General features: G+C 40.3%; 1 protein-coding gene across 7 annotated transcripts in view; it reads left to right on the plus strand.

Annotated features, from left to right (window-relative positions):
* BMPR1B (bone morphogenetic protein receptor type 1B) overlaps positions 1–26,200 on the plus strand; it is a 259,567-nt gene that overhangs the window by 212,492 nt on the left and 20,875 nt on the right. For 5 of the 7 annotated variants that reach the window (XM_030023205.2, XM_030023212.1, XM_030023217.1 and 2 more), the window contains 3 exons: positions 12,636–12,795; positions 22,189–22,291; positions 23,268–23,370. In XM_030023205.2, the coding sequence (XP_029879065.1) occupies positions 12,653–12,795; positions 22,189–22,291; positions 23,268–23,370 (349 nt within the window). In that variant the 5' untranslated portion in view covers positions 12,636–12,652. Of the gene's footprint in view, positions 1–1,711; positions 1,749–9,580; positions 9,605–12,635; positions 12,796–22,188; positions 22,292–23,267; positions 23,371–26,200 lie in introns of those variants that run through there. The other 2 variants (XM_030023235.2, XM_030023197.1) reach the window with 2 other exon arrangements.

Genomic DNA, 26,200 nt, shown 5'->3' on the forward strand with positions numbered 1-26,200 from the left:
CCTCTGCTAATGTCAAACAGCTTTTAAAAAGCATGTGTAAGGCTCCAAAAAAGGAAGTAAGTATTAACAAAGACGATATATGCAAATTTTTTGAAAGAGGAAATTGGAGGCAACTTTTTTATTTTGATGTTGAGGTTGTATAAAGTCTTGTTTCTTACCTTTTCCTCTGTAAATCAAATCGAATATCCAGATACCTGTCTTTGGTTATTGCACTAGGAATCATACTGGTTTCAGTGAGCATCGTGAAGAGTCAGCCCTTCTGTATGAAATCAGTCGAAAGTTCATATAGTTAGTTTTGAGCATTTTCTCATAGGAATATAGCTCTTATTTATTTGGGAACAACCCCATTGGTAAAGAACAGCAGTAATAAGCCTTCCAACAAGAAATTGGATACATAGTTTTGAATGTGCAGATATCTCTTATTTTCATTATCAGTTTCAATACATGGAATTAGATTAGGTAATGATGGAGCAGAAACCGAAGTATCATTTTGTAGAGAAAAGCACTTAAGTACAAAACGCTGTGAGCATGTTCTGACTGCAACGTCTGATGTTTACAGCTTAATATCAGAAAGAGAAAAAGCTGATTAGTAACAGTAGCTATAGGTCATATCTAACATACTAGCATGAAAATGATAGATGTTATGTGTTACGTGAAAGGGGTGTGATATATTAAATGACCATGTTATCTGGAATAAATGTCAATTACCAGATTACTTTTCCTTGCATTAACGTTACAAGCTAACTAAATTATTTCAAGGTTGTGAAATAAAATCTGTGGTTGTTTTTTTTTTTTTTTAATAATATTCTTTTGTTATATATCTGTGTGGGTCACAATTACAGGGAATTTTTAACAGTGGTTAGTCAACCTGTAAGACAAATATCAGGATAATTAATTACTCTCAACTGTTATGTCTCTACCTTGGAGTGAAATTCTTGCTGTCTTTACATTACGGGACCAAATTTTGCTACTCTTTTTATATAGTTTTTTCAAGTTTCCTATCTTTTTTTGTGACATGCTAGGATAAAACCTATGTATCCTGGTAGCAATTTCATGACCTCTTTGGTGGCCCTTTCTCTGAAAAAAAAAAAAATCACAAATTGCTGGTTGCATGCCTTCTCTTTTAATGGTCTGTTCTCTATCAGAATTCTTTTTTTTGCCTATAAAGTAAAGAAGGGGAAGCCCCAAAACCATTGAAACCTTCTCGTGATTGCGCTCATCGGAAAACATGTATTGAGTTGGGTAAATGAGAGCCAGGCCGCTGTGATGTATTCCTTATCGCAGGTAGACCCACTTTAAAGGGAGGTGGGGAGCAGAAGGCTCCAGCTCTAGTGTGCGTTTCACATACTGACCTTGGAAGCCACTGTCAACCATCTGGAAATAGTTACAAATTCTGTATTGCTCAGAATCTTTATTTTATTTGTAATTCCAGGATTTTCTTTTTTCTTCCACCTTTCTACTGTCATATCCTATGTAGCCTGAATATTGCTTTGTGCCTGGCTGAAATAATATTGTTTGCCAGCTTACAATCAAAGGGAGTACAGAGAAAAACAGCTGAGCCGTATTAGGCAGAGGCAGTCTGGACTACATTTCTTTACTGCCGAATAACACGCCACAGGTGCAGGATTAGCCCAGCGGACGGTCCTGTGTTTGCTTAGCAGAGCCCCCCGAGCCGCCCTCTGCCTCCTCACATGACTCTCATCTTTGGGGAATCTGGCAGCGACGTAGCAAGCCCACAGAAACCCAGTGTAAGTAGAAGGCTTAGCTTTTCAGCTCACAAAGCGCTTGTGCTTCCCCCCCGCCTCTTTTTTCCCTTTTTCTTCTTTTTTACTTTTTTATTACTTTTTCTTTTTTTTTTACTTTTTTCTTTCTTTTATTTTAATTTTTTTTTAAAGCCTGGTTTGAGCAGAACACTGAAGAGACTGAAAAAAACCAAAACCCAATGAAGTTCAGTGGATTTTGCAGAAAGGTCAAAGAAGGAAATGTGTGACTGAAAAAAAAGCAGCATCGTTGGCGTGCTGGCGAGATGCGGGGCTGCCCCGCAGGGCAGTGGGGAGCCAGCTGCTCGTGGCACGCGCGCCGTCTCGTGTTTGGAGCTTCAGTTCTTGCGGGGAGCAGGGGGAACATAGTGGAGATTTCCTTTTCATTTGCTTGGACTGTGGGTCAGAGTTTGTACGGTGTCAGGGGTCTGCTGCAAACATTCAGGTGCACTTTGGTTAGTTTAGTTTTAAGGAGAGAGGTGGTAGATTTATGGAGAAAATACTGCAGATAAACCAAAAGATATCCTATTCTCTTTTTTGGTGAAGAACGAGAAAAAAAAATTATTTGTAGAAGACCTGGTAATTGGCATTCAGCCTGACAGTGAATTAAAAGGATGTTTCTCTTTTTCTCCTGAAATGTGCTTTTATATTAATCTTTGGGTTTGAAGTTATTTTAAAAATAAATGGTTTGGCAATAATAGACCAACTTTGATGCCAGGTTTGCATTTTGAGGATGAATTACAGAGCTGGGACTGGTTTAAGCTTTAGCAATAGACATCTTTCTTGTCTAATTTTAAAGGTACTTTGGCAATATATAATGCATGTGTATGTCAATAATGCTTATTAAAACGCTGCATCTGTTCCGTACATGTTAAATACTAGTTAATTGGAAAAATGGCCAAATAATAAAAACAAATGTACTTTCTTTACTAAAACTTTTCATCACTGTTTATATGGGGCTGGGTGCTGAAAAAAAGAAGTTTTACATTTTCACCAGAATTGTTTCTTGCTTCATACTCTCTAGGGAAGAGAAAGGAGAGAAAGACGGTCACACAGCTCGTGAAAACTCGTCAAGGAGAAGAGCATGTGGGATACAAGTTTTAAGGGTGTTTGCAATTCACTTTTCTTTCCTAGACTTTGAGGTGCTTTATGAAGTGCATTGATGAAGATGTAGCCATATGACATTGGAAAAAACTGAAGGAAGCAAACCCAGTGGGGCTGGCGGCTGGTTCCTCCTCTTGCAGAGAGTGGCGCGGGTGGGTGAGCGTGGCAGCCTGCCCGCGGGGACCGGTCGATGGTTCGTCGGCAGCGTCGTAGGGCGCGGGGTGCGTGTGCCTCCTTCCTGCCCAGGCACAAGCTTAGCAGATGCTCTGAAGCTTTCAGGCAGGGAAATGCTTTTAGGCTACTAGAACACTTCAGGAAAACCATAGCGCTTATGTCTGCGGTCGGAATTGATTATTGTTGTTCCACGCGTGCAATTAATTTTGGTTTGCAATAGAGATGCTTTCCTCCCTCTTTAAATGGATTTATTTGTTTTCTGTCAAAGTGAGTAAGTCAGTGACATTTTCTGTTGCACTCGGCCATGTTTGCAGAAGATAAGATTTGTGTCTCGGCCCTCCTGCACGAACACAAAGGTCTTCTTCATTGCTTACGATTTCTACACATGCGGTTCAAATCCCTGCTCAGCGTGTGGGGTGAGGCCGACAGTAGCGGCAGTCAGTTCAATTCAGTCCCTGCCTTGGCAGCCAAACAGGGCAAGAATTTATACTGTCACTTGTTCAATTACTTAAAACGCTGCTTGGCCTGCTGACCTGGCAGGGTGGCATTTGCCTCCAGGAAGAAAAATTCTTACAGATCCTTCAGCGCTTCATTCAGCAACAGTTAGCTGCTGAGTGTGTCGTAAACACGTGGGATTTAGGGATGCCGATGGCATCTGCCCGTGCAAAATTATCAAAATATACTAGTGATTTTTTCAGACACTAAATAATCTGTCCTTGTGGGAGATAGACAGGCACTTGAGGAAAAGTGGGGAGGGGAGTTGGTAGGAAGCATCATCATCCCCATGATTTGGGAAGCATTTGTGATAAGCTAATCAATAAACCAAATTTAAGGAAAGTTATGTATGTATGGCCATAAATTTTTAAAAAAGCCATTAAAAATATAGCATGCTTATGCCATAAGATAGCTGTATGGCAGTTTTGTTTTTGTGAATGTCTACATTGTTTAATTTATTCTTATGAGAAGTGAGAGGGAACAACTTCAATGTAGTAGGATTGAGAAAGGAGTTAGTGATTTATGAAGTAGATTGCTCTTTAGGCTGAGCTGGGGATATGTCACATCTACTCAGGAACAGCTAAACCTAGTCAGTTAGAAGGGCACTGGCTGCTCTGAATACTGTTGGCACTGTCTTCTGCAAGCATGGCATTTGCACATGCTAATTATATTTTAATATACAGGTGCAGTCTTTGATGCTGGGGTGAGAACGGCTAGCTGATATTTTTATCTTCCAGGCACTATTTTTGTCTTGACTACTGGCACGGTGGTCTTGGGTTTCTTTTCATTGGAAAAGGGAACAGGAGTGACAATGATTTATTAAACATATCTAAGAGAGCCACAGGGTCAAAGCTGTCTGTTGCTGTTTCTTTTAAATGCTATTGTCTGAATGCATCAATCTAAATATCATCTGAAATGATAATAAGTAAAAATCTACGGCTTGCCCATTGCAATCTTTGATACTTCCCTACAGATCAGATAGCAAAGCATAGTTTAGTAGTAATGGTATCACATTACATTTCTTCCTGTCTGTATTTTTCTTTTTTTTTTTTTCCCCCTGTTGCTAGTGTTCAGGAGTTTTCAAGATTGCTTGTAGTGATGTTTGCATACTCTCCTGATAGTGGCATTGGGAGTTTGCTGCTTGGAACTGCAAGTGTATGTGGGGATTTGCAGCTTAAAAGCAGAAATAACTAGCTTTGGATGTTAACAGCAATCTTCCTATCTTTCTTTACATAAAAGGTTTCTAAATGAAGTGTGGCACAGACTCTGCTGTTTTTAGCTTAATATCCAGACTGCTTGTTTCACATCTTTCTACCTGAGCTTCCATTCCCTGTTTTGATCAGGTGGTGCTCATAGCTAGGAGATGGGATTTTGCAGCCGGCATAGTTTCATGAGTTTTGATTACATTTAGCTAGACATTTTCCCAAGATGCTGTTGAGGAAGGGATGAAAAAGCTCAGGTACATAAAAGTGATGGACATAAAAGCAACCTCTTTCAAAGAAACTGCTTCAGCAATTTCACTGAAATAGTTGATTTTGTTTTCTGTGGTAAAGAATATTGTAAGTTTGAAGACATGAGACTATCCTTTAATGTGCCTTTGTATAATGTACGTATTCAGTAGCTTATTTTCTACCTGAAGCTATCCTGTAAAGTAAGTGTAGGCACTCAGTATGAACCAAACTGATAAATGAAGCAATTTATAAAGTAATGCCACCATGGAAAACTTAGATTTCTGCATGTTGTCTCGCAAAGCTAGGCTAGTGTGCCTTTGAAATAAATATCCCTTTCTTATTATTTTGTGGTGCCTTAAATACCAATGCTTTGGGGAGATCAGAAGAGGTCTGATCTAGCTGCATCTCCTCTGGGTTTTTTTCATGTGATGCTCTGTTATGACTCAAAATCCTTCTGGGGATGAAGTCAGAAGAGTCAGTCATTCTCATATTGGACCTTGGATCTCACCTTAGTATTCCTGAAATATTAGTGTCTCACTGTTCAAGTTTTATTACCTGTTAGCCTCATACATGCATCAAACAGTACTTCTTTTACACAAATGTTTGCAAAAAGTTTGTTCATTTTGAATTGTACAAGAACACACAATTCAGAAAAGAATAGTGGTAGCTCCAACACATTTTACCTGTGCTGTGTAAAATGTGGCTCTTGAAAAGAGATTAGAAATAAAGAAGATATGTTGATATCTTAACGAGAATTATGTGAAATACCTTTTCATTCATCTTTGCAAATATTAAAAACTTACTTACGTTTTAAAAGCTTTTCTTTGCCATGGAACATTTATAGATGGAAACAAAGGCTTGTAGAAGGTAGAATTAAGCGAGAGATTCGACAGAGTTGGAGAAATTCTTTATTAATGGGAAATTACAGTGGGTAGGGGTAGACTTTACTGAGTCCAAGCTGGCAGGCTAGAACACTTTGCATGTACTTTCCTTTGGAAATTTTAAAGAAGCCTTTCCTTTGTGCTTTTTTTCTATTCTGTTGGTACACTATCTCATGCTATGAAAAATGTGCCAACCAATTCTCATTTTTTTCCAAATGAAAAATATGTCACAGATTAACTGTGGATAGCAGAAATGAGAGGAAACCATTAAAAAGTAACACTCAATCAAACTGTGATGTAATGGTGGACAGCAAATTACATGTGCATTTTCCATGGGCTATGACACCAAAGAAGCCTTTGTGTTTTGAAATTGTGAGTAGTACGGTATGAGTATTAATTTGAAGGGTCTTGTCTCAGTGGCTTTGTCACAGCTTGTTACATTCCATGCTGAACTTAACTAATTTAGCTAGTAATGTCATGTGTGATTAAGATGGTTTAAACAGACTTTTTGGAGAAGGGTGCTTATCCTTTTCAAGCCAAATGCGAAAGCAATTTTTGAAATAGTGCCGTATACATGTAGCTATATTGGTACTTGGTGGCAATTCTATGAATATGGACAGAAACAGTTTTTAAGAAAACTACCTTGACAGATTGTTTAAAATTACATCAGATTGTAAACCTTATTTATTTACATCATGAATAGAAGCAAAACCACCCCAAATTTTGAAATACATAGATGAGGAGCAATGTGTGGGTTCTACGTACTTTGGTGTACAGGAAAGCCAGCATAGGTGGGAAATGAAGCAAATCATACTTGATAAGCCCAACAACGCTACAATTTGTCTAGTATGCCAGTTTATTACAGTGGATGTATGTCAGGTACAGCTATTTTCAAACACCATTTGATACCAACCTCAGTTTGGGCTCACTAGTGCAATACAGTCACACAGTGAAAAGGAAAGCATGTTGTTTTCATTTTTCTGGTGTTTTTTATGCCAGACTTTGTTTAAAGTGGGTTCGGATCAGAAATATGCAGGTCTTGGCATCTGACCTTTCCTTGGGTTTTATGGTAGCCTTGAATATCCAGCAAAGGGAAATTGTCATGATCCATTTTTCCTTCTCTGTTATATGGTTGTCACCAATAAAAAGTGTTTTACTGTTACCTCTTGACTATTTTACACAGTAGATCAGGCTGAGTTAAGAGGTGTAATTTATTTCAACTTCTTTAACTGCACTGTGTTTTCATTGCTGACTATTTGCCAAAAAATATCCCATGGAAATTCTTTTATCTGATGACTGTAAAGTACAGTGAGTTAGCAGTTAGTTATTTCCCTTTCTCTTAAAACAATCATGTTGATGGTATAACCCTGGCCTGGTGGGAAGTCATCAGGCTGTAGTTCATGATATAGCATAGGAAACTCTAGCAGGGTGTTGCATGATAGTTTCATATTTTAATAAAAGTATGATTTGAGGAAAAGCACACTAACTGTATAGGCTAGCGCAGAGCATAGATGAAGTAACCTTGTGGTTTAAAAGTTCCGTCCAACAGTTTTATCAAGTTGACTGATTTTATTTTGAGGTTTGGGTGTTTTTTGTTTTGTTTTTTTAATTACTGTTCAGACACTTTTTTATGAGTGTACTTAATTCCCAGTCCAAAGCAGCGGTTGAAACAGCCATTCCATGATGTGCAAAGCTTCTGAGGTGTGTACCTTCTCTGAAGCAGTAAGCATTGCTGCCCGTCAGTGGGTGCTATCGCTAGCCAAATGTTGTTGTTATTGGCCTGGGAAAATGCGAATGGATGGTACTGCATTAATCAGAGCCTTCAAATACCCTGTGTAGAAAGAGAAGAGAGCACAGCACTCTGATGGTTTTTTTCTGAACAGACTTGTTTGTGGCCCTTAGCATGTTTTGGGAAGGAGCAAGTCTGGCTTTTACTTGTGACAAACCCATGCAAGCTCATGGAAGATCTGCTTTTTCACTGCATAGACAGCACATAAATTGTGCAGCTGTGGCACAGAAATCAATCTGTTAAGATAACTATTGCTAATTATTCATCCTCAGGGAACAGGATGGCTTAAGATTTGGACTACAGAATAACAGAATACAGAGCTTTTCACCTCCTACATTACCGGACTTGTTGAATCAGAGCAGTGCCCAAAAGTCATTACCATCTGATGGCTGTGGGCTGGTGTGAAATGAGTTATTGGGCTTTATCCAGGTTCTAGTGGAGAAATTCCTGTCCAAATCACATAACTATGGCTACAGTTGGCAGGGGCTGGACTACTTATTGGCAGCTACAGCAGAGAGCTTGAGGACTGAATGTACACTAAGAGATGGGCTCTCTAGATCAAATTTTTTTTGCACCACCATGAGTAAATGCAAAGCTTAAATCAGCGATTTTCCCTCTGTGTGAGGTACCACTGTCTACAGACCTCTCAAACCAACATGAAACAGCATTATTTAAAACCAGGATGTAATTCATCCTGATGGTTACTTCACTGTGATTGTGGAGCAGGGATCTGTGATCGCTTCTCTGTCATTTAAAGAAATGGTAGCAAAACAAACTGCGAAACAATGAAATGGTTTGCCACCCTAGAAAGTTAGTATTTAGATGCAAAAGCTTAGTGCTTATAGATTACCATGAAGTCTAGGAGGGATGGGAAGCAAAATGGAAGAATATCTCTAAGAAGGATTAGTTGTTGGCATGGAGGTTAGCAGGGGTTTAGACTAGACATTAGTCATTCTCATGGTCATCCAGTGTAATGCTTTCATTTTACAGCACTTTATTTTCCTCATTTTCCTTCTCCTGGCTTCAGGATCTTTGTAGACGTGCCTTTCAGTAAAGGAGCTCAGGTGAAGCAAAGCATGGAGAGATACACATTTGGAAAAAAACCAACAGTAGCATGCTGCTTCTGAGCACACAGTCCCTGTTCTCAGGTGGAGATTCCTAACAGAGGCCATCACATTGCAATTTGGAGTGGTCCCAGTCCTTAGAGGAAAATATTTCTCAGGAGCAGTACTCCAAGGAGACATAAAAGTCCTGGTGGCCACCTGCCTGTCTTTGTGGTGGAAGGTGCTTTGTACATGCTGGTGAATTTTAGTGGAAAAAGAGGGATAGGCTGAGAAAATCAACTAAATTTGATGAAGGTATACCAGTCCAAGGGTGACCTTCAGGCTCTCAACTGTTTTGATTAATTCCCTGATGCAGTCAGTAAGTTTCTCAGCAGACTACAATAACCTTATTTCTCATACGATTTTTCTGCAGTTGTCCCAAGCTGCACTCAGTTCATCAGGGATGGGAAGCTGGCCATAAGCAGACTGCAACAGAATAGGCTACAGCAGAGAAGCAGCCAAATTTAAATAGCCTGAAATCCCTTGCTTCCAGGGCACTTGGACATGGCTCCTTAGGAGAGCTTTCAAAACCCAAAGGGCTTCTAATCCCTAGACAGAGCCAGGGCTGCATGACCAACATGTGCTTCTTACAGCACAGGAGCAAATGCAAGAGGACTGTCTGTTCACCATCCTAAACTGTGCATTTCATACCTGGTATCAGGAGAAACTTGTTGCCAAACTGAAAAGCTCTTGTGGGTTTCCTCCTACGCGTTACCTTTTGGGGAAAGGACTGCTGAAAATCTTTCTGCTCCGAAGTCAAGCAGACGTAGAAGTCAAAAGATCTTGTAGAAACTCAGCTCTGAGTGGGAGAAGAAGAGTTCTTACATGTTCCACGGTCATCTGCTGGGTGAGACATCTGAATTTCAGAGGCAAAAGATCTGCCTATCTTTTTAGCTAGCAGCCAGGAATTTAAGGCATAAAAGGAACCAGAGAATGGAATGAGAAGAGGTTTTCTTTTTAGAAGATAGAAAAGGGCCTGGTTGAAAGTATCTTATTCCTATCTCCTTTAATTTTATTTGATTTAATGTATTCAGCACCAAAGTGCAATGATTTTACACTGCTTTTTACCCTAGGCATTAGCTGAAAGCAAAATCCTAGGCTACATCCCTACTTCAAACTCTTGGAAAGTGTAAATCTGAATGCCAGCCTATTTGTCCTAAGTTTTCTAAAAACCAAACTACATCTGTAAATAGCCACCTGTGATGCTTTGATGATACTTCAGACTTCTGATTCTAATTCAGCAGCTCCCACCTGTCTTATTTTAAGACTACAACCGGGTCTAGGGATGTAAGCTGTTGTTTATGGCGAGTTCTGCAGAAGCTGTTCATGATCACATCCCTGATAAATGATGGGCACAGATTGCATTAGAGTATGACTGCCTTATACATTTGTTGAAAAAAGGAATGACCTACAGTTGTCTGTATTGAGGAAGGTATTTAGTTGTCTAAATTTAACATCTTCAGGCACTTTCAAATGTGTAATTAAACCTTTCATTTTTTTTTTGTGCTAGGTGTAAAATGCCTTTGGTTTTGCACTCCTTGCTGAGGAAAGATCCCTGCTAAATCTGTAGATGGGTTGTAGAAGGAGCCATGGAAATGATACACAGAGAAAACTATTTCACTCAGTTGCCTCATGAGCTAGAAGTTCACTTTGTTGCCTCATAAGCTTGAAGTCTAAAAATCCTTGACAGGAATATTAATAGTTGAATGTTCCCCATTCAATGGTAACAAAGTAATACAGACAAAAATTGCTGATTGAAAGAGAATTTACTTAATCTCTAATCCTGTGACCCAGGGAGCAAACATCTGTTGATACTAATTTGTTGTACACAGGCTGCATTTTAGAGTTTCATAATTATATTATGAGAAACAAACAGTGCATTTTTTCTTTAATTGAAGAACCTACTGCATCTTAAGGTATACCTATGAGTACACAGATATACAGTGCATCTTGAGTGAACTAATCCATTTAGTTCTAATTTTGCCAAATGTTAGTCAAAACAGTATGGGACTTCAACATCCAGTTGTGACATGAATCCAATTAGTATCCTGATGCTGGGCAGAAGGGTTACAAGCCCATAGTTTGTCTATGTTTTGTAACTAGTTTTCTGGTTTGACTTTAGGAAGAGGTGAGCTAATAAAAAATCCAGTCGGTTTCAGTGGAATACATAGGTACTAAGCAGAGATCAAGCCACACAAGTTTTGCATTTCATAGGTGTTATAGTCTGATATGGTGAATGATTGTCTTATTGTCTTTCATGTGTATCACCTTAGTATTACTAATGTACGTCTTATGCAAGGAATACGCAAGGAGTGGAAGGGCTATAACGCTCAAAAAGCTAACACTTCTCTAAATGAGCTGTTCTTTTGTGCAAAGCCCCGCTTTTCCCAGAGCTAACGAGTTTCAGCTTTTTCCTAGTTTGCTAGGGACAAGCTTGCGTGTCTCTTGTTACACAGCAGAAAAGTAGAGCCTGTCTGCCAGTTGTTGCCGGTGCCTGCCCATTTGCAGTGCTTTCCTACCAGAGCTGGCACAGGAGAGGAGGGGTGTGCAGCTGGGAGGCATGACATGCACGCTTGTGCTCAGGGCACTGCCCGGCCCCAGGCACCCAGGAGCACAGACTGGACTTCGTTAGTCCTCCGAAGGGCATATGGGCTGATTGAACGGCCCTGCTCTTCCTCCAGCCTTTTGCTGCTTCGGGACCTTTCAGCCTGTTCTCGCCTTGGTGGTTGGTTGCCATCCAAGCCCTGAAGTGTAGCTGCTGGTTCCCATCACCTCTGCCTGTTTGCCCCCTCCATCTCTCTGTAGGGAGCTGAAAAGGATACAGTTTTCCGTCAGCTCCACAATATATCAGTCCTGATGATGGAGGTTTGGGGAAGGTTTTAGAGTCAAAGCAGCAGTTCAGGAGCCAATCAAAATAATAATAATAATGCCAATTGTTTCTAAAGACTTAACAGTAAATCAAGAATTTCAAGCCTGCTCTTCAACTACTCTGTTGGAGCGAGCTGTTCATAAATGACCCTTTAGTAAGATTTCTTACAGGGAAGCAAAAGGAAAGTGAGAAACTGCCAGTTGAAGCTTTTCATGCTGATCTCATTTTTGTCTTTGAGGCTTAAAATATTCACAAGCACCGAAAGCTGATATTTATGAGTGGAGCTGGGGGGGGGGGGGGGTGGGGGTGTCACTTAAACAGTTCCTAGCCCATCACCAACATCTCTAGCTGTACTCCACCAGCTCCATGGAGATTCAGTACTCTGATATTTTTAGAAGTAATCGCCTCCATATATTTCAGCATTGTGCGTTCTAAAACACATTCTTGCCTTTTACTTTGTTTATAGATTTTTTTTTTATAGAAATGAACTGTTTTTCCTTGTTTTCCAAGTAGTATTTCTGCAATTCAGTGACAGAAAATGCTGTTGAACTTGAAAGAACATCACTTTCTGTTAAATCTTTGTTAAATTGTATGCCTGTCTCCTGCTCTGCCTGGAGTACCATAAATCCCACTCATTTTTATGGGGTTCAGTGGATGTAGATACATGCCAAGTATAGAGACAAAGAAAGCACACAGGTGTAACCAAGGATTTGACCTGTGTAATGCAATAGGAGGAAAGCTGTACTCTGCAATCTGAAAAGCACAACATATCTCTTTGGCAGCAGCAGAACTTGAACATCAGCACCTTTGATCTAATGCCACTGAGGCTCAATAAGCCTCAAACCCAGTGACCACTTCGGAGGCTTCTACAGAAAACCGCTCTGTAGTGAACACTAGGCTCAAATAACTTTCTCAAATTTTGATGAGTAGAAATACTTTAAAGCTTTCATTCCAAGCCTTGCAATCCAGCCTAGAACTGTTTCTTTTTTCCTCTCCCTTATATTTCTAGCCAATTTTCTAGACAACATGCCCTTGCGAAGTTCTGGCAAGTTGAACATGGAGACCAGAAAAGAAGATGGAGAGAGCACAGCACCTGCCCCTCCGCAGAAGAAGCTGTCTTGTCAGTGCCACCACCACTGTCCTGAGGACTCAGTCAACAGCACCTGCAGGTTTGTGGGATATATATATATTTGGCGGTGAAACATGGGAAGACGGGTATGTGGTAGCTCAGCAGTCCCAAGCTGGGTGTCGCAGTTGTTTGTTTAAGGAGTAATATGTAAATGAGTTGTTTATACATTGTGTCTAAAAATCAGAGGTAATTTTTACCTAGATACCAGCTATGTATTTAGATTTTTATGCTAGAGTGTTTACATCTTTACAGTTTTTGATAATACTTGCATTAATTCATTGCATGTGAAATATTCTGAAGGTAGAAGTTTGTTTTTAAAGGTGCATGCAGTTAATGGGAGGAGACTTAATGGAGATATATTGAAATGTCAGTAAATGAGTATAAATTTATAATCGCTTTCTACAGAATTGATAAGAACCCTGCTCTTGGTGTGTGTCTTTGCAATAGCTGAGCTATCTTTTGTAGGTCCTCGAGGCATTGGGTTTTTTGTTGCTTCCATGCTAAAAGGAAAGTGATCTTTTTCTTGAGGTGAAGTGTTGAGTATTTTCTTATTCTAGTTACAGTCTTCTGTTTGGTTTTGTGTTTAGAGTACTACAAACTTCTCATTTGGGTTGGATTCTGCCTCCCTGGGGGAGAGGCATGTCCAGCTGTGCACAGTCCCCTTGAAGGCTCAGCCTTGGTCTCTGTTGCACTGCCGCTGCCTGAAGCAGCAGAGGTGACTGAGGGTACCTGTGGTGGGACCAGGCTCCTGTTCCTCCACTCAAAAGCAGCTCTTGCTGGACACGTACTATTGCTTTTGAATGAGGGCAGTGGTCAAACACCCTTGCCTTGGCTTGAGGTGCACGTACAGTTTGCTTTAGCTGCAGCAAAGTAGGGCCGAGCTCTTCATGTTCCACATGAGGAATTCAAACTTTTCTGCTTATTTAGAGCAGGTAGGATACTGGAAATATTCACCATCAGCTGTAGCCTAGTGGAGTTGTGGGAATGGGAGAAGTATCCAAGCAGGGCACAGATGTGAGCCCAGTGGAACATGCCAGCTGGGTATGCAGTGCTGTTTGAGGTGAGACAGTCTAACATTGTGTCAGGTCTTCAAGGCAGCACATTAAAAAGATAGGCGGGGAGGGCCTAAGGTTGCTGAAGATGTTGATCGCTTTGTTGGATTTTTGGGTGTTGTTTTGTAGCCTGACTTAATTCTGCTCAGCCTGCAGTTGGACACTGAAGTGTATCAAAGTTTTGATGACAGCTGTAAATCCCATTTCCGCTTTCTATCCTCCTCCTTCAAACCCGTGCTCTAGCCAGGAGTTAGACCTAACTGCTCTCACATGGCAATCAGTTAAAAAAGCTGTAAAAACCCACTCTGATATCAATTTGCAGATCCCCTGCAGCGTGAATCAGCTGTTTCCTGTTCCTGCCCAGCAAGAGCCACTGCTTTCACACGTGCTGTCTCACACACGCAGTAACAGGGAAGTTGCAGATGACTTTTAAATCCGTGAATTAGGAAGCACAAAGGGATCCATGTTAAGGAGCCCATTGAACAAGGTTTATACCCCAGCTGGGTAGGCCTGCTGTTGCACATTGCTTCGTAGGCATCATTGACATTAAGTATTTTTCATGTTACCAGAAACTATGAGTGAATGTCCTATTAAAATGGATTTGTGCATTTTCCCTCACTGTGATACTTTAGAGAAACTCTCTTCAGAGTCCCCTTTATAGTGTCAAATACCAAACTTGGTTTTAGGTGTTAATGCCCAAGGACAGGCAGTTAAGTGGTAATAAAACACATAATTATAACTCCTTTTGTCTTCATATCTTTGCACATTTCGGGCTTGAATGTTCTACTTGAGTGACAAAATTACTTTTTCCAATTTAGACATTAAAATAATAATTGAAACTGGAATTTACCCATCAAATATTAATCACTTTTCTGTCCAGGAAAATGGAAACAGTCAAAAGACTTGCATTAGAGCTACTTCTCTTTCCTGTCCTGTGCTGTCACCTCAGCAGTATCCACCTTGCCACTTGCCCAGTGAGCAATAGCTGAAGAGTTTGGAGTAGTATAAAACAAAAAAAAATTAAATTAAATTGTAAATTAAATTAAATGTCAGCAAGAATCCTTTTCAGATGGTGATCATTCCTGTGGCTCCCCTTACCTTGGTGTGAGAGCTGCGGTGAGGTACAAAGGACACAACACCCCTTGTTTTCCCTACATCTTACCTGTAAGTCTGTAATCATTTGCTTCTTAAATTGCCTACTACATAGCTGGAATTACAGATGAAAAGTGAAATGGGGTGTTACATAGAGAATAGGGTCCTAGATCTGCTGTTGGGAAAGAGGAGTTGTTAGGTCTCAGGTTAGCCGGCTGCGTTGAGACCAGGTTTCAAAAGATTTGACCAAGACCAACCAGGTTAGCAGGCATTATTCATTCCCCCTGTGTTTTGGGATAATCCTACTAGTCAGGCAGTAACTTTCATATTTCATCCTAGCTCGAAGGAGTGTTGGCACAGTTTTAAAGCACACAGGAATTCTCATTGAACCTCACTATAAAGGAAGTTTCCCCATATTGAAGTTCAAGCAGTATCGATCGCACTGTGTTTGTCTGAAAAATAAATGAACTGCTCCAGATTAAACGTTATTGGATTAATTATCTGCTTCCCTCAGATGTAGCTGCTGAAAGCCTTTTACATTTTATATTAAAAAAAAAAAATCAAACCTCTAATCAGCTCTATCAGTCTATTAAGCTTTGGGCTGTGCTTGGACCTGCAGAGCTTGGCTCTGCCAGCCCTGCGGGGGTGAGCCAGCATGTGCTGGGGCACCCAAGGGCCTGGCAAAGCACCGACACCTGGGAAATTCACTGAGCACACCCATAGCCAGGGCTTGGGCTCTGAAGAGCGTCAGGCACTGTCCCTGCCAGGGCTCTCGCCAAAGCAGGGAAGCTTTGTGTGTGCCCAGGAGCAAGGAGGGCTCTGAAAGTTCAGTGGAAAGCATTTCCAGCTGTGTTTAAATTAAAACTCTCAGAATAGAATAGCTAGTCCTATCGCAATCACCATTAAAAATTTCTCATAAAAAGCAGTCTGCTATCCCACCTGAAGATTTTGGTCTGCTACCACAGGTATTTATCTATTAAAGTATAGATCTTGCCTGTAGTACCAGTAGTCTGAATGTTTATATAAAAATGAGGACATCTGGTGGCCATTTAAAATCCTCTCCATAATTGTATTTTTAGAAATTTAAAAGTCAATGTTCTTTAACCACATCTGTATCAAATCCTCTAACAGCCTGCTGTGTTCCTATACAGAATTTCCCTTTCTTTATACTTCTGCAGCTTAAGTCCAGTAATACTTTAGGGAGCTAAGGATAACACTGCAGCTTAAAATGCAGATTGCTTTCTATATCAACAGAAAAGCAGTAGCTCTAGTTAGAGTGCGCTCTAAAAAAATGGGGCAATCCATGAGCACAACAAGTTTTAGAAGACCCATTAAAGGGTCATCTCATCAAGAGAGGGTTAGTGTCAGGGAGCAGTGAAAGGGGGCCAAGCCAGAAGCTGAGGGTGATGCTAGGGCCAACCATATTTTACCCACCAGGACCCCATTTCTCCAAGGGTACCCAAACACAACAGGCTGAGATAGCTCCCTTGATGGCCCTTCACATGGCTAGTAGTGATCTCGATGCAGGCAGGAGATGAGGCTGGAGGCAGGCACTCCTCTACTATCACTTAGGGAGGGGTTTAATGCTCAGACCTGAGCTTAAATGGAGCAGGGGGGTATGTATGGGTGGGGGGTCCCAGGTGGGGCCACTCTGGGCAATTGAAGCTCATTAGCATGTTCAGGGCCCTGGCAATTAAGATCTTTGCAGAAGGTTTGCAATCCTCTGCTTGTAAAGGGTGTGTTAACCATCAACGTGTTGAAACTTTATTCTTCTTTCTGAACATCTGCGCGATTCATAAAAGGCTTTCAGTAAAGAAGCTCAAAGCTGCTTTGAACACAACCAGGACCTTGTTTTACTGTTCCATTTCAAGTTTTCTGTGTACAAAGTGAATGCACGGGCAGTTGTGTCTAATCATAATTAATTGCATATTTTAAAAACTAGTGTTAGATTTAATTAGCTTTGACTGTAATGGGATTGCAGTAAAGGCAGAGGCTGATTGGGTGCATTGTTGTGCTCTATTTTCCATTCATAAATAAATGCTGACAGTTTTAAAGATCAGGCTGATAGAGTTTAATTTTTTACGTGTTGCCTACTGGTCTTGATTGTGTTTCTGCCCAACTTTGTCTTGAGGTAGCATTGGTTATCTAAAGCAATAAAATAATTAAGTTGCTTTTTCAGTGTTACCAGAGGTAATAATTCACTTGAGTGATGTTATTTTTATTCTCCTGTTTTCCAGATGATAGGATTGAATTTTCTTTGTAATTTGGTATGTAGGAGGAAGAAGACTTCAACAGTGGGCCAAAGCACTGAGTTTAGGCAACTTTTCTTGTAAGCAACTTTAGTTTTTAGGGTAAGGTTGAACATTTTCTGATAAAGGAGCTATGGTGAGATCTTACAAGTTAGCCTGTTGATTTTTTTAATGTTTATTTTTATTTTTTAATGTAATCCTTTATACAGGGCTGTACCGGAGGCAGTTAAGTCCCCTTTGATGATTAAAACAAAAAAGAGGTCAACAGTGACAAATTCTTGCAAGCTCCAGTCTTTGCTTGCCCCCTCTGCCAGGGCTGAATGTCTCATATGTGGATCAGCAGGTGACTTCGCCCCAAGTGTTTAAACTAAAATGCAAAGTCCTCCTCCCACGCTTTTCAACTGTGCCCCAGAAATTCCTTGTTCTTAGTTTTGTTCAGGGCTTGCCCATTAGATACTTAATATAAACCTTAAACTAAATAGTAATGCAAGTCCAGTCTCCCTGTATTGAGACCTGTTGCATTAGTCTCAGATAGTTTTTTAGCATGTGGGAGTACTTTGGTGGTATTGTGCAGAAAGTGCTGGGATACCTAAGACTTCCCTTGCATATTGAATTTACTTATACCAAAAAAAATTCCAAACCAGCAAATATCCATGTTAAGTGTGTCCTAGCATTAAAGAAGAAGCTACATCATAGAAATTCAACTGCAGTGTAATCTTAAGGTCAAGTAAAAGAAAACATTTGGTCTGTGTTTAAATTTTGGAGACAAAAGAAAGGAATAAAAGAAAAAAGGGAAAATGAAGAGAGGAAGATGAGTAGCTTTATTTTGACTATTTGCTTCTTGATAGTTCTTACATCTACTGAGATGGATCTTGCACATAAGTGAAAGGTGCTAGAGAGCCCTGGTGAAAATGAAGAGGTACCCATGCTTGGTGCTATTGCCATACCCCAAGTTGGGCTATCAGGTGTATAGACCTGTCAGATCTCATATACTCAGCATGAAGCCTGAACGGTTTCTAGGGCTCTCCCTCACAGATTGGCATAATGGCTTGTTTTCTGTGTTGTGACTCCACGTGTCAGGGAGAACTAGTTGATCTGATTTGTGATTTAGTAGAACAATGCAAGACACATTTGGTGGGCTGGGTCATTTCTCAGTCCTGGGAGAATAGTACAGGCAGGTAGTATAGAGAAAATACTGATGGATAGACCTACATGTGATATATGAAAAGATGCTCTGCTAGGATGTGTTGGGTACCCTCCTTTCTCTCTGCGTGTAGGGTCATTGCTGAGCACCCAGAGAGCCAAAAGGTAGCATACACAGCAGAGCGTATGTGGTAGGACCAGCATCACCATCTTGGAGACTAGTGTGGCCACAAACTGTGGCCTGCTGTGAGCCAGCTTCTTTGCTTTGTTACACCTGTATGTCTCTCCTTGCCTTCAGAGTAGCTCTGCAAACATCTGAAGGTGCATCTGGCTCAACAACTGTGTAATGCTCTTCTTGCTTGGTTTCATGTTACTTCCCTGATGCACAGCCACTAAGTGTATTATTTTTTCTGAAAAATTAGCCTGTGTTGAACACATTTACAGTGACTCTTTGTTTAATGGATAGTGTCAAAAGGCAGCGTTTTGCTAAGTTTGGCCTTCGTCATCTTCCTTAAGAACGCGACAAAATACGTGAATTAGATGCGATTTGGGAGTCAGCCAATTTTTGAATTAGATTATTTCAGCCAGTCTTTACAGAAGGATATGAACTTCCCAGTTTCTGTACATAATGTAACAATTTTTGATCATTTTTAAAAACAGTGCAGAAACTTGTCATGTTGCTTTCGATGGAAGTGAAAAGATGCAGTACCTCTTTCTGATATCAAAACCAGGAGTAGAAAGAGGAGTGGACAAAAATAATAATACTCGTATGGACTCAACTGCAAATAAAATTAAAGATAAGGAATCTTTTCATCAAGTTATTTAACCCATCTGTTTGTGATAGGCACTGAATGGGGGAAAGACGTTGCATTTCCAAGTTACATATTGCCATCCCCAGCTGTGTCACACACACAGAGAGCAGGACAGGAAATCTTCAGCAGTCAAGTTTTGGTAGCTGAGGTATCGCATCTTCTGTGAGAAATGGCTGTTGGCCAGTGAGGACATCTGTGTGAGCAGCTGCAAAGCTGTTGGCCTCTGTTCCTCTCTTCTGACATTTAGTAAAGGTCTCAGTTAAGATCACCTCTTTCTTTCTGGTAATCTGTAATTGTGGCAGCACCTTCTACATCAGTGTCTGTCAGTGTTTCCGCTATTAACTCCCTCTATTTTCCTGGCATTTGACTTGGCTGTAAAAATTCGCTCTTGGCAAATATATGACATACCAAATCTGTGCTTATTAGTGATCACATCCAAAATGTATTTAATTGCTCTCCTGCACCATACTCTAATAAGAGGATGCTTTAGTGGAGGAGGTTAGTGGATGTGTACCTGGATGTATTCAGTAATATCAGGTTGAGTTCCTTCTTTACACAGCATTCCCAGAATCAAATTACACAGAATTCAAATTACAGAGTTTAAGAAAATAATAGTCCTATACCACAAATTTTTGCTAGGAAGTGGAGAATAGGTTTTTCATATTGCTTTGCATGTATCAGTGATGTACATATGTTTCTATTTGTGCAGACACCAAAATAAACATAAAATTGGAGATGTTGCAGACTTATCTGACTTGTTTCTGACTTGTTATAACAGTAAGAACAGTTTCATTTCTACCATCAGCAGATATGAGGTAGGGTAGTCAATCAAAGAGCAGGGGTATGCCCTGCCCTTTACTTGCAGTGTGTGGTCTATCTGACATCCTGTGAACCAGGAGAAGAGGTTGGGTGTGGGAGTGGGGAAGCAGGTAAGAGATACTGCATTCTTTTCAGAAGTCGCTTTTACCTCTTGCCCAAACACCTGAGAAATTTTCAATAAGATAATGAGTTCTTACATTGCATGAAAACTTTTTGTTTTACTTTTCTTAGCGGTAGAAACAAGCAGTACCAATGTTTATTCTGCTCAGCATTGCTATTTTTAATTATCTTGCACTTTTCCTTCATTACTCTACCGTTGTCTGTAAAGAACATGATTTATCCTTATTGTTGGAGCTTTATAACTTTTCCATTTTGCTCTATCCAATCTAATTTTCTTTGTCTTTTTAAATTTGGATTAAAATTTTCAGAGGGACTGAAGTGCTTGAGGAGCCTGAATTTAATTTTCAGAAATGAGCTAAGAATCAGAGTCCCATGGCAAGTCAGAAAAAAAAAGAAATAAAACTGCTGACTTTCCTCCTTCCTTTTTCCCTTTTGCAAACAACTTGACTTTTCCTTCCCCTGCTTTCCTTTGGTGAGCTGAGCGTTTTGTTTTTTGCTGGGGACTGTTAGCTGTGGAGTTCATTTTTGTGTTTCACTTGATTGCAATCTATTGTTTTGTTGCTCTGTCCCCTGGGTTAAACTTACTCATTGCTTTGAATCAAAGGCACCATGCAAACAAATAAAATCTAACCTAATATAATATTCTACTCTAATGGATTCCTTACAGTCTCTCTTCTCGGCAATCCTATTGTTCCTATCTTTTAAGCTTAAGCAATGAAATCAAGGTGGTTGTTGCCCAAAAGGGTTGCTTTCTCCTTTGCCTTACTCATATGCACAATGTCAAAGAAGGGTAGAAGTCATTGCTTGCTTCTCTGAGAAAGTAATTTGTAATGTGCAACTGGTTACTTTTCAAATCCAGAAGTCAATAACCCGTGATAGATTATTATTGGAAGTAATAAGCTTACTGTGGCTAGACCCTGCACCACTAATATAAAAATATGCGACAGCAAATGTTTGACATGATCCTATCCAGCATCTCTCCGTCGTGTAGCTAATACTTCCAAATTGTGTTTCTCTTACATGTGTAACTGTGCCTCTCGTTTCCTATGTCTTCATTGCCTTTGCTGTTGTTGCTCTGTTAGACTCTCCTTTGATTCAAGTAAGGAGCAAATAATCTGAAATTTTGCTGTGTTTAAGTTTCGTAATCATTTTTCCTTTTTATTTCCTTGTTTTAACTGAGTTTGTTTCTTCTCTTCTGAAAAGTACTCATTGCACATAATAACCAGTGTTATTTTCCTGGGGAAATAACAAAATATTTTATTTCTATGTGACTTAAACTCTTTCACCTAAGACATTTTTTCTTTATTTTTGGATCCTCTTCCTGCAAATCAGTCAATTTGTGTTTCTTACACACGCTATGTATCTCCCTCAGAGTGCTGAGAAATTAATGTACAGCAGTCTCAGTAAAATGCAGCCACCCTTTTCATGCCCTCCTCCCCCTCTTTCCATAGCATTCAGGCATTTGACCTTCATCGAGGAAGGACGTTTATCACCAGCACCATCTAGCCATCTGTTAGTATACTTGTCCTCCCTGGTGCACGTTCTTGTAAACGGAAGCATTATGGATCACTTTAGGCTTATAACCCAAGTAAACAGTTATGAAGGGTGTTGATGATAACTCAAGGACTCATACACAAGAGCGTTGCAGTTTGTAATATGGTTAAAACAGGAATCACAAATCACTCTTAATAATATTTCATGTTTAGTATCTCAAAAATGTTTCTTTCTTTAGGTCTCCACCGTGGTGCAAATATCCATGCCTTGTTCCCACACACAAGGCAGACCTGCTGTAGCATTGATGCTTGCATTTATATAGGTCTCCAAAGTCTTAGCACACTAATGATCATAGGCAGACAATGTTGAGATGTTTGTTAGCGGGGTTTATAGCTGTGATATGTTGGGAAGGTAAGTGTGCCAGCTGCAAGGCGGACCCTCCTTTGTGTGTGCAAGAGCTGGTCCGCAGCACTGTTGGCTGTTGGACTGTGTTGCGAGAAGTTGCCTTGGGTTCCTGAATCTTCCAGCCTGCCTTAGTACATCAGTTTGTTAATGGCAGATTTGTCTTGCAAGGAACAAAGTTTAAGGCTGTGTTTAGCAGCACATTTTTCACTTCAAAGCCTTTTCCTGATTCATTCTTTCCAATCCTCAGCACTGATGGCTACTGCTTCACCATAATAGAAGAAGATGAGTCTGGTGGACATTTAGTCACCAAGGGATGTCTTGGGTTAGAGGGCTCGGACTTCCAGTGTCGGGTAAGAAAGCATTTGCTGCCATAGTGTCACTTGGCTTTTTGATAGCTTTCAATTGAAGTGCAGTCAACAGACATTGCTATGTCCATGTGTTTCACTTCTGTTCATTTGGCAGATAGTTGCTTTGCCTTGATTGCTGAGGGGAGTGCATTTATATCCCTGAATGGCGATATTATAGCTTCTCCTAACAATAACTTAAGTTTTTGGTTTTGGCACTGCTGTTAGTAGTAACACTCCCGCTCGGAGGAAGTTTGAATTTAGAGAAATGCAGTCTAATTCCTGAAGTCTTCACAGTAGCTAAAGTTAGTTAGGATGTTATTTGATGGATCGCAGCAACCTTTATGTCTTACATGCAGTTGCACTTTGGTTTTGGATTTCTGGTGCCAGAAATTCGCTTCAAGTAGTACAGTGATCTCCTGATGGAGAGCAAATCTCACTGCAGGAATGCAAGGGGTATGGGCAATGGAGCAAGGTGGCTGTAAAGTGTTTGCCTTTCCCAGTGCTAACCTTAAATGATTTTACATGAGTACACGAACAGTCTAACCATCGAGGTCCATGGAAGGTATTTTACCCAGCTTCCCAGGAGAGTGGAAGCAGCAGCTAAATTAGTCTGCAAAGCAACTCCTGTATTATTCTGGCTAAACGGTTTTGAATACCCACTTATTTTTGTACTGTAAGTCTAACTGGTGGATGTATGTGACTTTCACAGTTCTGTCTTGCACCATTAGAGTCAATCAGTCCTCTCTGCAGCACTAGGGCACCAATAGAAATACGTTAGGGGTGATTTCATCTCTTAATTATCTGGATGAAATGTTGCTGGATATGGTCAGTAGCAGAAATCCTTACTCCTCACATCCTAGAAGTTTGTAACAGACTGTAGTCCAGCTAACAAGCACATCTTTCTCTCAAGTGCCAGAATGACAGTGTATATTTACAACACAGATATTTCATTTGCTTTCTATCAAACTGTTTGTTGCAGGACACTCCTATTCCACACCAAAGAAGATCTATTGAATGTTGCACAGGCCAAGATTACTGTAACAAACACCTTCACCCTACGCTGCCACCGCTGAAAAATAGAGGTAAGGGGAAGTAAATCCAGTCCCAAACTGATCTTTTCCTGCTGTTGCTCTTTGTGCCTTAGGAAGAAACAAAGCCAAAGCCAAAGCACCTCCCTTGAGCTGCGTGTGATTAGAGAGATAAACTGCATTAAACAGTATCACTGAATTCCTATGGATCATGATCATATGGGAAGCAGTGCCTTGACCCTTGGTCACTGATACTTGCTATTATTCCTATTGCATACATGCCATGAGCACCAGATGCGTTAGAGTCGCACGATATTGTCCTAGCACAGACCGGCTGGCTATCAGTGGTCATCCTAAAGACTTAGGTTAGTCGTGGCAGAGGATGCCTCTTGCTGTGTATGTTTTTAGCCTGATAATAAAATTGAATCCTCTTTCTAGTCCCTGCAACCTGCCTTACTATTGTTCATAACTCGACACACATCTGGGACCAGGTCTGCAGTGGTTAATCAGTCAGTTCAAGTTGTCTGAAGTCCACTAAGCTTTTTTTATTTAAAAGACCTGATCATCCAGCACTAGGACAATAACTAGTCACTAAAGCGGATTTTCTACTTGAAAAATGTAGCTGAAAATAGAATGTAGAGTAAGAACTCATGCGCTGATTTTTTTATTTGTTATTTGAGAATAAATGGACATGTATTAACTTAGTAGATTCTGGGGCAAGGTTTTAGGTTTTGGTTTGTTTGTTTGTTTCTTTAAACATCACTTTCTGAAACTTGGTAGAGCTATTTTGGCTGGATGTTGCAGAGTACATTTTATAGGAATGTATTCCTAAGAAAGTGTAAATTTGTTTATGATAAACTCTTGGCATTGGCAGCAATGGCCAAGATTTGTGGTGGTCAGCATGGAGTTTAGTCTGCGAGAGTCAGCTCAAGGTTACAGGATAATTTGTAATCATGGCGTTCTGAGTTGAAAATCCAGGTCACTGTGCAGAAGCAGTCTTAATTACGCAAACAGCAGATACTTACACAAATGCATGCTCAGAGAAAGCCTTCACTCATGTAAGCTGTTCCCTTCACGCCTATGAAATTCTGCACAGATGGGCTGCAGAATCAGGCCTATGGAGAGTAATATGTAAATATTTCACTGTTTACTAGCAAGCCATTAAGTCAGCAAAACCTTATAAAATTCTGACTTCCAACATAAGAGTTATGTACTACTTTGTTGTTTTTTTCATTTTAAAAAGTTCTTTGGACTGAGAGAGAAGCTCCAAAAGGAAGTCAATATTTGTTCATGCTGACTTAGTGTATCAATAAATATCACTTCAGTTTGGAAAACCTGCCATGATTTCTTCTTGATGCTGACTGAGTTTATTCTACATTAAAACTACTTAAAAATACTGAACCAGTGCCTAACACTAGACATCTGCCTTATTAAGATTTTTGTTATTTGGGGATACTATCTGCTGCTTATAGAGAAAGCAATAAAACAAGCTTTTGGTAGTGGCAGAAGTTGTTTGGATTGATATTGGTTTTGCTCTGTGTGTATATGGGGTAAACAAAACATCACTTGGGCACCATGGTGGCAGACCCATTAAATAGCAGAGAGAATATTTGTTGAAAGGAAAAATTTCATTGAGTTGGAACAGGATTCTAGCTGCTCTGTGTTGCAAAGTTATCTATTTTAGCGTGACAAACAAAAGGCAATGTATTCACTCGACATATTCTGAAGACTTTTGTTTGAAATAAGCTCTCGCACTACCGGCATCCTGATAGTATCGTGTGGAAATAAATTTCAGGAGCTGCTTCATTAAATGTGGCTGGACAGGGCTGAAGTCAGCACCTTTATGGAAGCCTTAAGTAAATACATCATTCTTGGTGCCAGGCCTGTTTTAATTTGTTGTTGCTGTATCCTAGTATGAAAGCTCAGAGAAAAGCCGTAATTTGAACTGTAGATCCTCACTGCAACCAGGTACAAATACTGTGTACAAATACTGTATACAAATACACGCTACTGCCAGTGCCCAGTACTATGGCTGTGATAATTTTTTCTACTGGAAACATTTAGATTAGGCTGTGATTGACTGAGTACTGGTAGAATTGTATATCAAATTTAACATAAACTGTAAGTACAAAGAAAGAGAAAATGAACTTAAAAACAACCTTCTACGAACAACCTTCTGACCTCTAGGATTCCATGAAAAATATGTATGTTCCTCAGCATTTAGAAAACAAATAGAAATTTGGCTTCTGATGAACTTACGTCCGAGGCCGTATCTCATGGGAAACAGAGTCTAGGGAGAGTGTCCAGCTGCAGGTCAGAGGTTGTTGAACTGCAAATTAACCTGTGCACCAAGGTAACATCTACGAAGGCAAGTGACTTGTGTTCTCAAAGTGCTTTTCCATTCCTGGCATGTGCTGGAAAGTGAGTTTTATCCCCCCCACTCCCCCCAAAAAAGAAAGGAGGGCCACATACATGAAAGTGGAAGCTGGAAGAAGTAACACTGGTCAAAGCAAGGCTTGTTGAGCAAGATGGAAGAAACAACAGCTAAGCCTAGGTTTTGAGCTGATCTCAGTACAGAACTAGCAGGATAAAATACCCTAGAGAAACCATGAAGTCCTCGTCCCAGCTGTACATCTGTCTTATTAAGGAAATGAGAGTCATGATTGGATCTGATACAACACCTCTGCTTTAAACAATAAAAGATATTCCTGGAAATCCCAGCAAAAGAGCAGGCTGAGACCAGTCAAAAGGAGAAATATGTCTTTACTGATTTAGAGCCTATATAAGCAGAAGTGGTGGTGCCACCGTGTCTGGCTCCCTGCCTGTAGAGCTAGTGATGAATGGGCAAGGGAATGATTGGAGGAATGATGGGGTTTGATGTGTG

The sequence above is a fragment of the Aquila chrysaetos genome, chromosome 1 (assembly GCF_900496995.4).
Source record: "Aquila chrysaetos chrysaetos chromosome 1, bAquChr1.4, whole genome shotgun sequence".
Taxonomy (NCBI): domain Eukaryota; kingdom Metazoa; phylum Chordata; class Aves; order Accipitriformes; family Accipitridae; genus Aquila; species Aquila chrysaetos.